General features: G+C 38.1%; 1 protein-coding gene across 2 annotated transcripts in view; it reads right to left on the bottom strand.

Moving 5' to 3' along the window:
- Positions 1–1,851: 1,851 nt before the first annotated feature.
- Positions 1,852–14,772, bottom strand: part of arhgap15 (Rho GTPase activating protein 15) — a 753,427-nt gene continuing 740,506 nt past the window's right edge. For both annotated transcript variants that reach the window (XM_072579728.1, XM_072579729.1), the window contains exon 15: positions 1,852–7,279. In XM_072579728.1, coding sequence (XP_072435829.1) covers positions 7,105–7,279 — 175 coding nt within the window. In that variant the 3' untranslated portion in view covers positions 1,852–7,104. The remainder of the gene's footprint in view (positions 7,280–14,772) is intronic.

Below are 14,772 nucleotides of genomic sequence, written 5' to 3'. Positions count from 1 at the left end.
GTTAATATTGTTAAAAAGTTAATCATTTTTATTGTGCCATTATATCTGAAGAAAAGTGAGATATATTAGCTACATAATGATATATCTTTAATAAATTTGTTAATGTTGCTAAGGCTTATAACATATGAAAGTAAATGGGAGGGAAATGGAAGTATTTTGTGGGAAAGTTCAAGACACTTACACATTTAGAATTTAATAAATGTTTCGTTTTAAGTCTGTCATTATATCAGGCCATGACGATGTTAAACAGTCTGATTTTGCATGATTTCAATGAATCTTTGACATGTTCAATTTTCATACCGGCATGTATAAATTAAATTTTCTACCAGTAATTCATTCTTGTTTCTCTTGCTTTTATCCAGTAATTACCTTTACTGTAATTCATTGTGTTTTTCTTGTTTACCTGGGATTAGTTGTGCGATCAAATTGACTTCTCTAATAATACAGTATTTCGAACTGCAGCATGAATTTCAGCCCCTCAAAACTCGTACCCATGTATTAGTCGACCCTATAAATTGAACCTTTAAAAATAGTCTAAAAAATTCGACTTTTACATGAGTATATATGGTAGTTAGCTTGATTGGTCACTAAATAGGGATAAAGAACCATAGAAAATTAGTAGAGGAGTGTAATTTGGCACGGAGACTATGAGAGGTTTGGATAGGTTATAGATAGGAGGTGGCATGGGTTGCCATATATAGGGCATGGGTATTTTATGTGAGGACTGAGGAATGAAGGCCAAGGACTGATTTTATTCTTCCTTAATGCATTTGACAAAGTGTCTGTGTACTACAGCAGTCTTCAATCCAGCCTGCTTCTGCTCCTGGTAGCCTCTGAAATCTCTGCAGGGTCACAGACTATGACCCCATTTTCAATGGCTCCCTGGAACATAGATCCAAATATTTTCCTGGGCAGGGTGTATGAACGTGCAACTTTCTCTGACTCTGCACTGAAGACTTGGAAAGAAAAATTCAGCCTATCTATTCAATTCCTTGAATATATATATATATATCTTTACTTGGCAACCTATGACCATATCTACATTGTAATTAAAACTTACCTTTAAATGCCTTTATGTTCATTCAAGACTAATTCCCTGGCCCTGCTTTAAATTTTATTGAATGGAAGAAGTGTTTCTCCAAAGCTGGGAAGAGATGGGAATAAGAGGTCATGTCCTCACTTCCTCTTAACTTGTACACTTCCAAATGATCATTTCAAATCCATTCTCTTATTTGAAAGAGGATTGTTCTGTGAAGTGATTGATGTTGTTAGGACTTTAAGGTACTAGATATAGTGGACCATAGATTAGAGAGGATTATTTCCAGTAGTGAGAAACTAAGGAGGACGTGGCCTGTGCTTGAATGTGGTTAAACTCCAAATTAATCTGCTGAACTGGTAGTGAGCAAGGGGCATTCTATGGCACAAACTCTTTCAGGAGACAGTGGGAGAAATTAACATTGATTCATTCAAATGTAAATTGGATAGATTTGCAGAAAACAATATTTCTGTTTACAAGATATGAGTAATTTAAATCATGACTAATGCTCAGTGTAATCAGCTTTAGCAGGAAAATGGTGAAGAAGGATATATAGTTCCCAAAGTTTCCTACCTTTGGGGTTTTCCTTGAATCTTGGTGTCTGGTGCAGTCAGGTTAATTGCCATTATTAGTCAATTACTCCATTATTAATCTATTAAATGAGTCTGGTGTAAAGTAAACTAGATGGACCCTTTATAAAACAAATCTTGATTCTTTTATCATTTAGCAATTTCAATGATCCTATGTAACATTTGTAGAAACTAAGTGACAGGTGTTGGGCTAAATATTTTATTGGGTTAAAAATAATACCTGGAGTGAGAGAGCAAGAGATTAGGAATAAGATATCTTAATTTACAAAACATAAACAAAATATCAGACTGTATTAATGGCTTAAGCAGCTAAGCTTTTATTTTTGCTATCAAAACAAAGATAACATGGTGAAAAACATGGCAAAGCTTGGACTGTAATGTTTTTTACTGGACAGCAAAACGGGTTTGAGAATTAAAGAACTTATTTCTGCAATTGAAACAATAAACATGGGTTGCATGCAAGATAACAAATTTCGATGAAGACTGAATCTTTTTTTTGATAAAGTCCACATTATGTTGAGTTTTTTTGGAATGTCTGTCACCATGAGGCTTTGCGAGTTATTTTGCTTTTTCTTATCAAATCTGCCTCATTATCTACCATATTCCTGTGGTGTCTCTCCTGTCTGATTCACAACACATCTTACTACAGGCCATTCCCACAACAGGTTGACACTTATCTGATATCCCAGAATTCACCAGCATTCCTTGCAGCTGCACCATATTTAAAAGCCCAATGTGTGCCCAGACAAGCACTGTCAGTCTGAAGCTGTCCTGTAAAGTTGCTGACTTTTACCTGGACCCAACAGGTGGGGAAAATTGATGACCCATTTTGTGGGCAAAGTCCTGGAGGCTCTGTTGGATGGGGTGCAAATGTAAAACTCCCTCCTTCTCCAAGAGTAGCAATGAAGGCCATGACACCAGAACATGCCAACTTGATCTGAGGTTTCCACCCGGTTGGTGCACTCTCAGCCATCAGGTGGAATGCCTAGCAATGTAAGAAGAATGTCAATGTTGTTCTCCACTGCACAGGATTGGTTCCACCATCTTTTCTCTGATTCCTCATACTCAATCTGTCTCAATGTGTCTGCGCTACTCTACCCCCTTTCCATGAAGTCACATGCTCTATGACTCTCATTATTACCTGCAACATTTTCTGCACTTGTTCTCACACAAGCCAACCCCTGATAGCACGAACCATGCATGTCCTCTGCGCTGACTGTTCAATCGTTTTGCATAAATAGTAATGTCTTTGCCACCCACTTTCACCGCCTGCAATACTTGGCCCTCTCTCATTACAAGAGGAAGACAGCCTACAATAGGCAGCAAGAGTCAAGATCCTGTCATTCAGCTCCTTGCCTTTAATGAAGTAAAGATCCAACACTGATTGCCCTGAGCAGGGCCTGAACTGGTACGGAGACTGCCCTTGACTTACTGTGTCAAGATCCCCTGACTGAAGACTATCCCCCTTGACTTGATTGAGACCTGCTGTCGACTATGGCAAGCTTCCTGGCTTTGTGGTTATGCTAAATGGCAAGGCAAGTCTGCAGTATTATGAGACTAGTATGACTGATTGGCAAAGTGCAAAACAACACATCAAGGCAGTACAAAGAATGGATGCAGTGAGCATGCTCTCTAATATCATGTGAAGAGCCCATAGTTGCAGCCTAGTCCATTCCAAGATCTGGCTGTGTGTCTCTGAGCACAGTGTCCTTGCAACAACATTACAATGATAGCTGCAGGTGCAGCTTGAGGTGCAGCATTGAAATGCAGGACCATTTTATAAGTACATTAATGAGAGTACTTACAGATTGACACATGTTGAATGTCAATGTCCATGGATGTGGTGTGTGTATATGTGTTCATGTGCATGTATATGTTTTACTGGTGGCCGTGGAGATGCTTTGGGATGTTGGTGCTTGGTGTCATCCAAATCAGAGCAAGCGGTGAGCCAAATCTACCAGGTGCCAACTCTGGTTTCCTTGTCAAGTTTTTCCAACATCTGGCCTATTTGGTGAGTTTGCCAAGGTGGGAGTGTGCATATTAATGAGGTGTTTCAGGTCTTTAATAAAGGTGTTTAACAAGCAATAATGACCATCATTTGGAATCTAGTGGGAATCTCAGCTGGCCGCTTGTGAAAAGCCTAATAGATGGTGCTAGATGATCTTTATATCGGGCCTCATCGCATTCATTGTTTGATTCTGCTATAAATCTCTGCATAGCCCATGTTGCTTAGACCCCTAAAAGATTGCACCCATTTATAATCATTACATAAAATCAAAAATCAGCTAAAATAAGTCAGGCACAATTCTAGAGCATATATTTTCAGTAAAAAAGCCTTTGTCTCCATTTTTCATTGAATTTTAAAATTGAACTGGATCTCAGAAGTCTCAATTTAGTATTAAAAACCAAACCAATAATTCTGCATCCATTCTCCTTCTCGTAACTATCCTTTGCAGAATCAAGTTTGATTATAATCAATAACAAAATTGTCAGTTTGACTGAACAGTGTACTATCAGTGCTGAAAGACCATGGGAAGTATACCTGGAATCTTATAAACAGTTTCCCTCACTGTGTTTACATTTCTATGTAACCGAACAAATGAATACAAGGCTGAAAAATACATTCATATGTACAACTGGTTCATAAAGGAACAACATGCAACAACATTTCTTTCTCATCCTGAGGTTTGATTATTCCAGGAAAAAGGCAAATACTGAACGCAAACAATGTATCTTTTCTTCTGTGACCAATCATGATCCAACCAGTTTTGCTCAATCAAACTGATGATTTGAAAGCTCAAAAAGGTGTGAGGAATGAGAGATGACCGTACTTTTATTTTAAAATGGAATGAGATTTTATGTGTTGAATTCTAATTATATTCTAATTCAGTTGTAATTCAGGTATATTAATTAATGTATCAACAACATTATTGATTTTACAATACTTCACAGATATTGTTGACTTGCTGATGCAATCAGGCCTGGTCTGAGCTATGCAAATTGGTGTTTGTAAGGTTTGTAAGGTATAATTTTACTTAGTAATTTTAGTACTTTGAAAATAACTTAGCCTCAGTATTCTCTTATTAGGAGATAGGGCAGGAAAGTTGTCCATTGTTGAAGCTTGGAGACTAAAACAAAAGCCAGTGGGTTCCAATTTCCCATCACCTATCAGGTAGGTACCTGCCTCTTAAGTCACCTCTCCACAGCAAACATTTGAAAGTCAAATAACTTTATTGCTGTTCTAAAGATCCGTACTTCTGTGCTACCACGAGCATTTTAGACTTGCCATCCATTAATTATAGCTGACAGTGGAAAGTTATTGAACTGTATCAAGCATAACAATGAACTGGAAATGCTTCATTGATACTAAATGTTACTAGTAACTGCAACACTTAATTCACACCCTATCACGAGTGGTTTATTGACAAGAACATCAGCGCTGGCTGAGAATTAGACCTGTTTGCCTCACACCTTTAATTCCACAACCTATGCAGAGTAAGTGTTAGCAGTTCAAAGCCAGATTAGTAGGTAGGAATCAACTTCTAACAGTAGTGAGGAGAAACAGCCAGAATTTGGTCTGACACAAAGCAAACTGTCTGGCACGAGCTGAATGCCTCCCACCAGCTGCATGTGACAGTTTGTGAAAGTGAAAAGTCAACCTGACAAGGGCGAGAAGCAAAGTAGGAAATTAAACATCCAAATTCCAAAATTTATGCATAGTACCTTTTCTGTTTGTGAAATTACTCCCATTACTCAAATAGCAAAACTCTATCCATAAAGGTATCGACCCAAGAATATTTCAATATACTTGGATGTTTGGGGTTGGAGAAAAGAAATACATTAAATATACTGAATTAACTTAAGTCATAGAAATAAGTTAATTTAGCAAATACTGGGCTATTATCAATTTCACGCTGAACATCATGTGATATTTATAAAGTGACTAATTCAGTATGTCTAATCACAGGTAGTGAGTGTTAAGGGGCTACTTACCCTTGTGGGATATACTAGACAGTTTGATCCAATCATTGTCTTCAGTCAATACAATCTTAGATATAAAAATATACATATATTCATGCAGCACCCTTGATTTTGGTCCTTGAACCTCATTTCCAGGAAGTAGATGATCTCTGGAGGGAAGAAACAGTGTGTTGTGCATTCGGCCACAGTTACGATAGGTGTGTAAATGAAGAAGTGGCCAGCGAGATTGCAGTGGCTAGATTTGGGATAATATGAGATCAACAACTAAAGCAAGGTGTTCTGTAGCCATGGGGAGTCGGAGTCTTAAGAATAGAATTAAGGTTATTCAGTCCCTCAAGTTTGTTCCATCTTTCATGGTTGCTATAGATTCTAGTCTGCCCTAAACTCCATATGAGTTTACACATTGGTAGCTAAATTCTATTGACCTTTGATTTAAAATTATAGCTCATGGGAGAGTGTTCCACACTCCTACAATCATTGCTTGAAGTACTGTTCCCAACCTTTCTGCTGAACAGACTGGGAGAGAGATGGATGGAAGGATGAGAAAATTGCTTGTCTGAATGGTGGCTCACTCGTTCTTTTAAAATGGGAGTTTGGCAAGTTGCATTCTGGTCTTACATTCAATAAAGTACATTTGAAATAGATTGAGATTTTATACTACAGGTTTTGTTGATACCAGGAGCCAATACAGACCAGTGAGGACAGGGGTGATGAGTGAGTGGGTCGTGGTGCATGCTTGCATAAAAGCTGCAGAGTTTTGGATATGTTGTAACCATTTAGAACCAAATGCCAATTCAATGGGCAGCTCTTTTATGTTTTAGATGTCCTGAACAATCAAAAACAAGAACTTGCTGATAGACCAATGTGTTTCTAAAAAGGAATAATGCCAATTTTAGCAAATGCCTCAGTCGGTATTAACAGTGAACAGCTTGGAAATGAAAACCTAAAATGACTTTATAATTTAAGTTTGATTCTTCTAAAAAACCATAATTTTGCTAATATAATTAATGTGAGTTTTTCACCTGACTTTTGCTAAAATGGCTTATAACTTTTTTTTGATTATTAGGATGCAGAGTTTTGTTGTATTTTCATCTTGTTTTGTTAATTAACCATGCAGCTATGATTCTGACTACATTCTGGCTGACCAATAGATACAATAAAAATCAGAAGATTTCAGTAACTCCATGAAAATGGAGGCTGTTTTGTCCCAGTTGGAGTTTGATTGAGGAAAGCAATTTCAAATTCAGTTGTCAGTTGTCCGTTGATTTGAGAATGACTTAAGTAGTGATCAATCAGTGATTGTATAGTGGACTAAAAAAAAACCTAGCCTCAGGTATATGTCAACTATATAGGTTAATACAAATGAAAACACATTGAGGGAGGATACAAAAAATAAACAAGCAGCAGAACCACACACTGTCTTATCCAAAAATTCACCAAACACAAGTCCTTGGAGTACACTATTATCCCGCTGAACAAGAGGCATCTTCATTTTCCCTATGGGTCGAAGATCTCAGTATGCTCTGTGAGGATCAGATCAATTATCTGGTTCTGGTATGTCATGAACACTGCCATGTTCGAGCTTTCATTTTCAGGCCACATAAGAGTTGGTCCAAATACGATGCCTAAACTTTGCGATGACATGAGATTCACCAGTGCTTTCGCTATAATCCTGGAATTTTAAAAAAAAGGGATAGAGAAGTTAACATGATTAAGACAGTAGCTTGCTTTAGTCAACAAAGAGAATGAAATGTATTTCAGAGTTTAGTTGAAACTTGAGCTCATAAAAATGAAGCATTGCAATGATTAGGAATAATACAATTTTAACCATTCATTAGTATCAGCTTAGTTTAAATTCTGAATAATCTAACACAGTTACATACTTCCATATGTAATTTAACAATGTTGTTCAAGAAAAGCTGGAAACTCACTTAATGTGGGTGAATACATGTTGAAAAATGCATGTTAGAGACAGAGATGAGATTTATGTTAATAAATTTGATTATGTTCATATTTAAAACTCAGAACTTGAAGATCAGTGTGAAAATCTGGCACTGTTTGTTCCAGTTAACCTTATCCAGGCCCAGTACAGTCTTTGGAAACTTGACTTTAATGAACATGTATAAAATAAAGCTTTACATCAAATGCAGAAATAGTTCAAAGTGTTACTTTTCAAAGATGTGAACAGTGTTTTGTAGGAAAATATATCACCCATTTTATACATAGCAAGCTCATATAGCAGCACCAAATTCAATTATAACAATAATCTATTTTTGGATTGTTGGAAGAGGATGGTTGATTAGGTTGTGAAGCAAGCTTTAATTTTCTCTAAGATTGTCAAAATATCTTTCATATTTGAAAATGGCAGATAGACTTAATGCTTAATCTGAGGAAAAACATTCTAATGCCATGCCATCTTAGGGCTATGTTGGAGTTACGTCTTGGATGATACAGTTAAAGCAATGAACTGGGTTTAGACCCATATTATTTTGACCTAGAAATAAGAATGCTACCAACTAAGCCAAGGTGACACACTGGGAAAAAAACCCCCACCAAACAATATATCTCTAAAATACAGATTTATTCCTCTAGACTTAGAGTCATAGAGATGTACAGCATGGAAACAGACCCTTCGGTCCAACCCGTCCATGCCGACTAGATATCCCAACCCAATCTAGTCCCACCTGCCAGCACCCGGCCCATATCCCTCCAAACCCTTATCAATTCATATCTGGCAGCAATCAAATAATAATGTTATAAACTCTCTTATAGTCAAATTTAGCTTAAGAAAATGCCTTTCTTCCTCTAGCAAACTGAAGTGAAAGGTGATTTAAGACTTCAAGCATTGTGGCAATTGTAGGATTGTTCCTGCAACATATTACTTAGGATATATATGCTTCAGTACATCTGCTAGATTGTAACACTGCAAAAAGCGATTAACTTTATGAACACCTGCTTTTGTGATGCATCTTGAGTTGGGTATAAGTATTTATAATTACAAGTTGCTGTTGTTTTCTAAGAGACGTTGTGTAACATTAGCTTCTGTAAATCCCAAACCAGTCAAAGCATGATTAATTTAAGCTAATTTTATTCAAAGAACATGATAATAGCATTCCGGTTATCATGCTAGAATGGCATTTTATTATTTTTGTTTATTTTTAATTGTGAACTGAAAAGGAAAAGAATTGTTTTAAAAAGACAAGGATCATTTAAAGATTGCTGCACTTTTTAAAAGCAAGTCACCCGGCACTCATTGCAAGTACTGTTTACACAGCTGCTTGTTGAAGCAAAAGTGGAAGCCTAGTTTGCGGATGAGCTGAAGCCAAGGGGTGTGCATAAATGGAGCTTTTGCTGGTCGCTGATTGGCCTCTGGACTAGTGATCAAAGGCTTTTTACCTGCCAACAACTATGTTTTTGGCTCCCTGGTAGCTGAACAACTTGGGGTGTGAATGTTTTAGGAGAAACCATTGGACCTTTGAAGGAAAAAGAGCTGTGCTTTTACCCTGCAGTAAAAAGCAACTCAAGCCTGAAGATTGCTAGATATTTCACCTTTCCATTTGCTGTATGTTGTGATTTTTAATTGATAACTCAAAAATTGTTACAAGTAGGAACCTGTTACTCGTTGTCACTTGTGAACACTTGGATGTATCTGGAGAAGGAGTTTCAAGTACATCCCTGCAAGTCTATGAATCTAAGCAGCAGCATTTTGGCACAAGAAACATCTCAATAAACCCTGTCGACAAGGAGTACTGAACAATCTTCCCAGTATTTCCTGCCCGCCATGACATTTTCTTCCTGTCCATGTTTTGTGTGTATAGATGAGTTGAGTTTATAAAGAGGTCAGAATTTCAACTAATAGAATTCATACTGTAGTTAGAATCTATTTATTTTAAATGATTACTCATTCTTGTTAACTACAGAAGCCAGATTTCTGCTTTCTATCAATCTGGGTCAAAAAGACAGATGAATTAGGGAATCCTGAATACTTTTAAAAATCTGTAACTTCTGTGATGACTTCAGGTTTAGTGGGACTTGATTTCCAGCATGAGGTGTAACAATAATCAGACAACATTTACACTCCTATATGTCTTTTTTAAATCAATAGTACCAGAGGATGGTGCACAATTTCTCTTGGAATATTCAAAAAACATTTTTAGATTAGCTTATAACAATGTGACAGAATTGGGAAAATTAAGAAAACCAACCTCTCATATAATGCATGCAAATATGACAATAAAACAGGCCAAGTTTATTAGTCACTAATATGCTTTTTAAGAATGACCATTAATTACAATACCAGGGAAATAATTAAAACACGGGGAATGCTTTTTTAAAAAGACTGATACTTGGAATTTTAAGATATGGCTTAATCTAGCATTGTGTGAACCAGCCTGAGAAGTTGAAAGATCAGTTAAATTATTTAGATTCCCCTTTATATTTAAATAATTGCTTATTCTGTAGTGCTCCACCCCACAAGTTCACTCTTTTGTATGCAGGAAATATTTTGTTTGCAAAGCTGGACGTTCTTACTCTTCACTTGGATTTATGCTCTGGGGCAAGACAACGGGTGAAGTAACATGAATTAAGCAATGTACAATCTCAATCTGGTTCCTGGTGGGTTTGAATCTATGGCAGCAACTGCCTGTAATTCAATGTTAATTGGTACTAAATTGGCAGTCTTAATCAAAGAGACCTCAAGGATGGTGAGTGCAAATGCCACATTAAAGCACAAAAATACTGTTACTCTTCTGAAATCATTTATATGTTGGTGGGAAATTCTGACTATAAGTGCAAAAAATGAGAAAATTATTATGTCTTCTGGCTTGCAGAAGTTTGAAAGTATCAAATGGGATGGCACAGTGGCTCGGTGGTTCACATTGCTACCTCATGGTGTCAGAGACCTGGGTTCAATTCCACCCTAGGGCGACTGTGTGAAGTTTACACATTCTCCCCATGCCTGTGTGGGTTTCCTCTATGTACTCCAGTTTCCTCCCTCAGTCCAAGGATGTGCAGGTTAGGTGGATGGGCATTCTAAATTGCTCATAGCGTCCATGGATGTGCAGGCTAGGAGGATTATCCATTGTCAATGTATGATTACAGCAGTAGGGTACGGGGTTGGATCTCGGTGGGATGCTCTTCAGTGGGTTGATGTGGACTCAATGGGCCATATAGCCTGCTTCCATACTGTAAAGATTCTATGAGAGGAAAAAAGATTTAAGAAGAACCTGAGGGGCCACATTTTTACACAGAGTGTGTTTACTGCATGGAATGAACTGCCAAAGGGATTGGTGGATGCAGGTGCAGTTATAACGATTAAAATACATTTGGATAAGTACATGAATAGGAAAGGTTTAGAGGGACATGGGTCAGTAATAAGATAGGGAGGTGGGTCTGGTGAGTTGCCGTTTTGAGATTCTGGGTGAAACATAGAAACATAGAAAAAAGATGCAGGAGTAGGTCATTTGACTCTTTGAGACTGCACCGTCATTCAATACGATCATGGCTGAACATGCAATTTCAGTCTCTCATTCCCACCCTCTCCCCATGATCCCTTTAGCTGCAAGTGCCATGTCCAGCTTCCTCTAATGAACTGGCCCCAAAGCGTCTTGTGGGAGAGAATTCCACGGGTTCACAACTCTCTGAGTGAACAAACTTCTTCTTCATCTCACACCTGAATGGCTTATCCCTTATTCTTAGACTGTGACCTCTTGTTCCGGACTTCCCCAACATTTGGAACATTTTTCTCATGTCTAGCCTGTCCACTCCCATCAGGATTTTATATGTTTCTATGAGATCTCCCCTCATTCTTCTAAATTCCAGCAAATACTAGCCCAGTCAACTCAGTCTTTCCTCATATGTCAGTCCTGTCATCCTGAGAATCAGTCAGGTGAACCTTTGCTGGATTCCCTCAATAGCAAGAATGTCCTTCCTCAGACTAGGAGATCAAAACTGCACACAATACTCAAGGTCTGGCTTCACCAAGGCTCTGTATAACTGCAACCACACATCCTTACTTCGATACTCAAATTCTTTTGTTATGTGGGAGAGCAGGACATTAGGTTTCCTCACTGCCTTCTGCACCTGCATGCCAACCTTCAACGACTGTTCCACCATGACACCCACGTCTCATCGCATCTCACATTTTCCGAAACTGCCACCACCATTCAAATATTAATCTGCCTTCCTGTTTTTGTGACCTAAGTGGATAATCTCACATTTATCCAAATTAGATTGCATTTTCCAAGTGTTTGCCCACTCAGCCAGTCTTTCCAAGTCACCCTGCAGCTTATTAGCATTCTCCTCACAGCACACACTGCCACTCAGTTATTGTCATCTGCAAACCTGGAGATATGGCATTCAATTCCTTCATCCAAATCATTAATGTGTATCCTGAGCAGCTGAGGTCCCAGCACTGAAATCTGCAGCATCACATTACACCACCATTTATTTCAAATCTCTGCTTCCTGTCTGCCAACCAGTTGTCCATCCATGTCAATACATTCCCTCTGATACCATGAGCTTTAATTTTCCTTACTAATCTTTTGTGTGAAATCTTGTAAAAAGCCTTTTGGAAGCCCTGATTCACCATTGCCTACCTTACTGATCACATCCTCAAAAAAATTCCATAAGATCTATAAAGCATGGAGTTGGGATATCTGGTTGGCATGGACAAGTTGGACCCAAAGGTCTGTTTCCGTGCTGTACATCTCTATGACTTTCCTTTAGTGAATCCACGCTGAGTTCTGTCACCACTTTCCAAATGCTCAGTTATTACATCCTTAATGATTATCCCCAGTACTGATGTCAGGCTAACCGGCCTATAATTCCCCATTTTCTCTTTCCCTCCTTTCCTAAACAGGAGGTTGATATTGGTTATCCTCCAGTCCATTGGAACTCTTCCAGAGTCTACAGAATGCAGAAAAATGATCACCAATACATCCTCTATTTTCAGGGCCCCTTCCTTAAGTACTCTTGGAAGCAGAGCATCAGGGTCTGAAGAAGTATTGGGTTTTAATCCCATCAATTTCCCAATACCATTTCCTTCAGTTCCTCCTTCATGCTTGACTCTCTGTCCCCTTGCATTTCCTGGAGATTATTTGTGTCCTCCTTAGTGAAGACAGATCCAAAGTGTTTGTTCAACTGGTCTGCCATCTCTTTGATGTCCATTATGTGGATTCAATGGGCAGAACAGCCTGTAAGGATTCTATGCTTCTATGATCAGACTTGAAAGCTGAATCTTATTTTTGGCGAAGTGCACTTCTGTTGAGCTTTATTGTGTTTTTTTTTGCTACAAGTCCTAGTGAGCATCTTATCAAAATGCCTCATTAACTATCCATCCTGCTCCTGTAGCATCCCTCACCTCCAATTCCATCTCCGATTTTCCATATCTTCCTGGAACAAGTCCCACTGCTAGGATATTCTAGAATTGACTGTCACCATGGTATTGGCATCACTTTTAACAGACTGTTGTGTACTTGGACAAGCTCTGATGGTCTCATGTACTTCCAGGCATTTGCACTGGACATGACAAAGGAAATTTTACACCCTGTGGGCAAGGCCCTGCAGGTCTTGCTGTATAGGTTGGTACACAGGCAGAACACCCTCTTCCCCCAGGACAACCAGAGGTGCCCTTACTCTAACAGCCTGACATTGACATCTGGCTCACTGCAGTCTCAGGTGCCTGGAAGGGGATAATGGCCTAGTGGTATTATCATTTTACTGTTAATCCAGAGACCCAAGTAATGTTCAAGGAACCCAGGTTTGAATCCTGCCATGGCAGATTGTAGAATTTGAGTTCAATAAAACAGTCTAGAATCCATTCTTGAGTGTCGGTGAAAAACCCATCTGGTTTACTAATATCCTTGAGGGAAGGAAACTGCCATCTTTCCCTACATGTGGCTCCAAACCCACAGCAATATGGTCGATTCTTAACTGCCCTCTTGGCAATTAGAGCTGGGCAATAAATGTTGAGTTAGCCAGTGACGCCCATATCCCATGAATGAAAAAAAAGGAATACACTGCATTTTGGGAAGAAAGCCAGCATAAGTACCACCATCATCTCTGAAAACTCAAATTTATCTTCTGACAATGGTTTCAAACTAAATTCTCAGAATATTAGCCTGGGGCTCTGGGTTACTAATCCAATGACCTTGCTAACACACAACCATATTTTGAGTTTGTCTTTTACAATGATAAAGTTTGCACTCAGAGTGCAAAGCCCCCCCAAAAGACCCTAAACTATCAACTTTTAATCTGGTTTCCTGAATTTTTTGATTATGTTTTTCAATCTTGTTGAAAAAGTTCCAACAGGTTCACCTAATTCTTGCCTTAAGCTTTGAAATTCATGTTGGTGGGTCCAATAAAGTGCCTTTGGCTAGAGATGCAGATTATGTTTACAAAATTGTGGCTGGGTCATGCCCCCTCACCCCTCAGCAATTAAACAGATTTCTCTCCTGTTCACAATAGGATACAATTAATTCAGTATGAAGTGCATTTAAAATGTTATAGCCTTATTCACAAACACTTATTGTGACCACATTATGCCTCCTAATCCTCAGAAATTTGAAATAAGCATGTTTTTAGATACAAAATGCTGGAACTTCATTCACTGTATCTTTTTATGGGTGTGCATGTTGACAGATGCATTACTGTTTAGCATCTGAATGTAGTGCAGATGTAAATGTGTTTTTTTGGGTGTATATTCTGATTGCAATTAGTTTCTGGTTCTTGATGAGTAAAATATAAAGATAACAAAAAAAACTTTTGATTCTCATTCATTCTGTTGAACCTAAGAATCTCCTTGCTTTTCATTTTTCCCAGGTTTAATGATCAATTAGTCTTTATAGTCAACATGTTTATTGGGGCAGAATCCACTGCCATCAAGAATATATTCAATTTCCATTTATTTGATATTTTTAAGGATATTTGACATATTAAAATTGCATGCATTGTATGCTCGAGCTTTATTTTAAACGTAAAGATAATTAACTGTACAAAGTAAAAGTCAAATTAGTTTTAGCAGTGGCAATAGTGGTTTGGCTAAATTGTAAATATTATTAAATTACTCCATCTTGAATTGAAGGAATATGTCATGATGGTCTGTTGACAGTGCTGATAGAGACACATCCAACCAGTATCATCCTGGTTATAAAGGAGGATAGTAAA

This window comes from Chiloscyllium punctatum, chromosome 10 (assembly GCF_047496795.1).
Source record: "Chiloscyllium punctatum isolate Juve2018m chromosome 10, sChiPun1.3, whole genome shotgun sequence".
NCBI classification, from domain to species: Eukaryota; Metazoa; Chordata; class Chondrichthyes; order Orectolobiformes; family Hemiscylliidae; genus Chiloscyllium; species Chiloscyllium punctatum.
The sequence above is the reverse complement of the archived record's forward strand: the minus strand, read 5'-3'. Positions and strand labels throughout refer to the sequence as shown.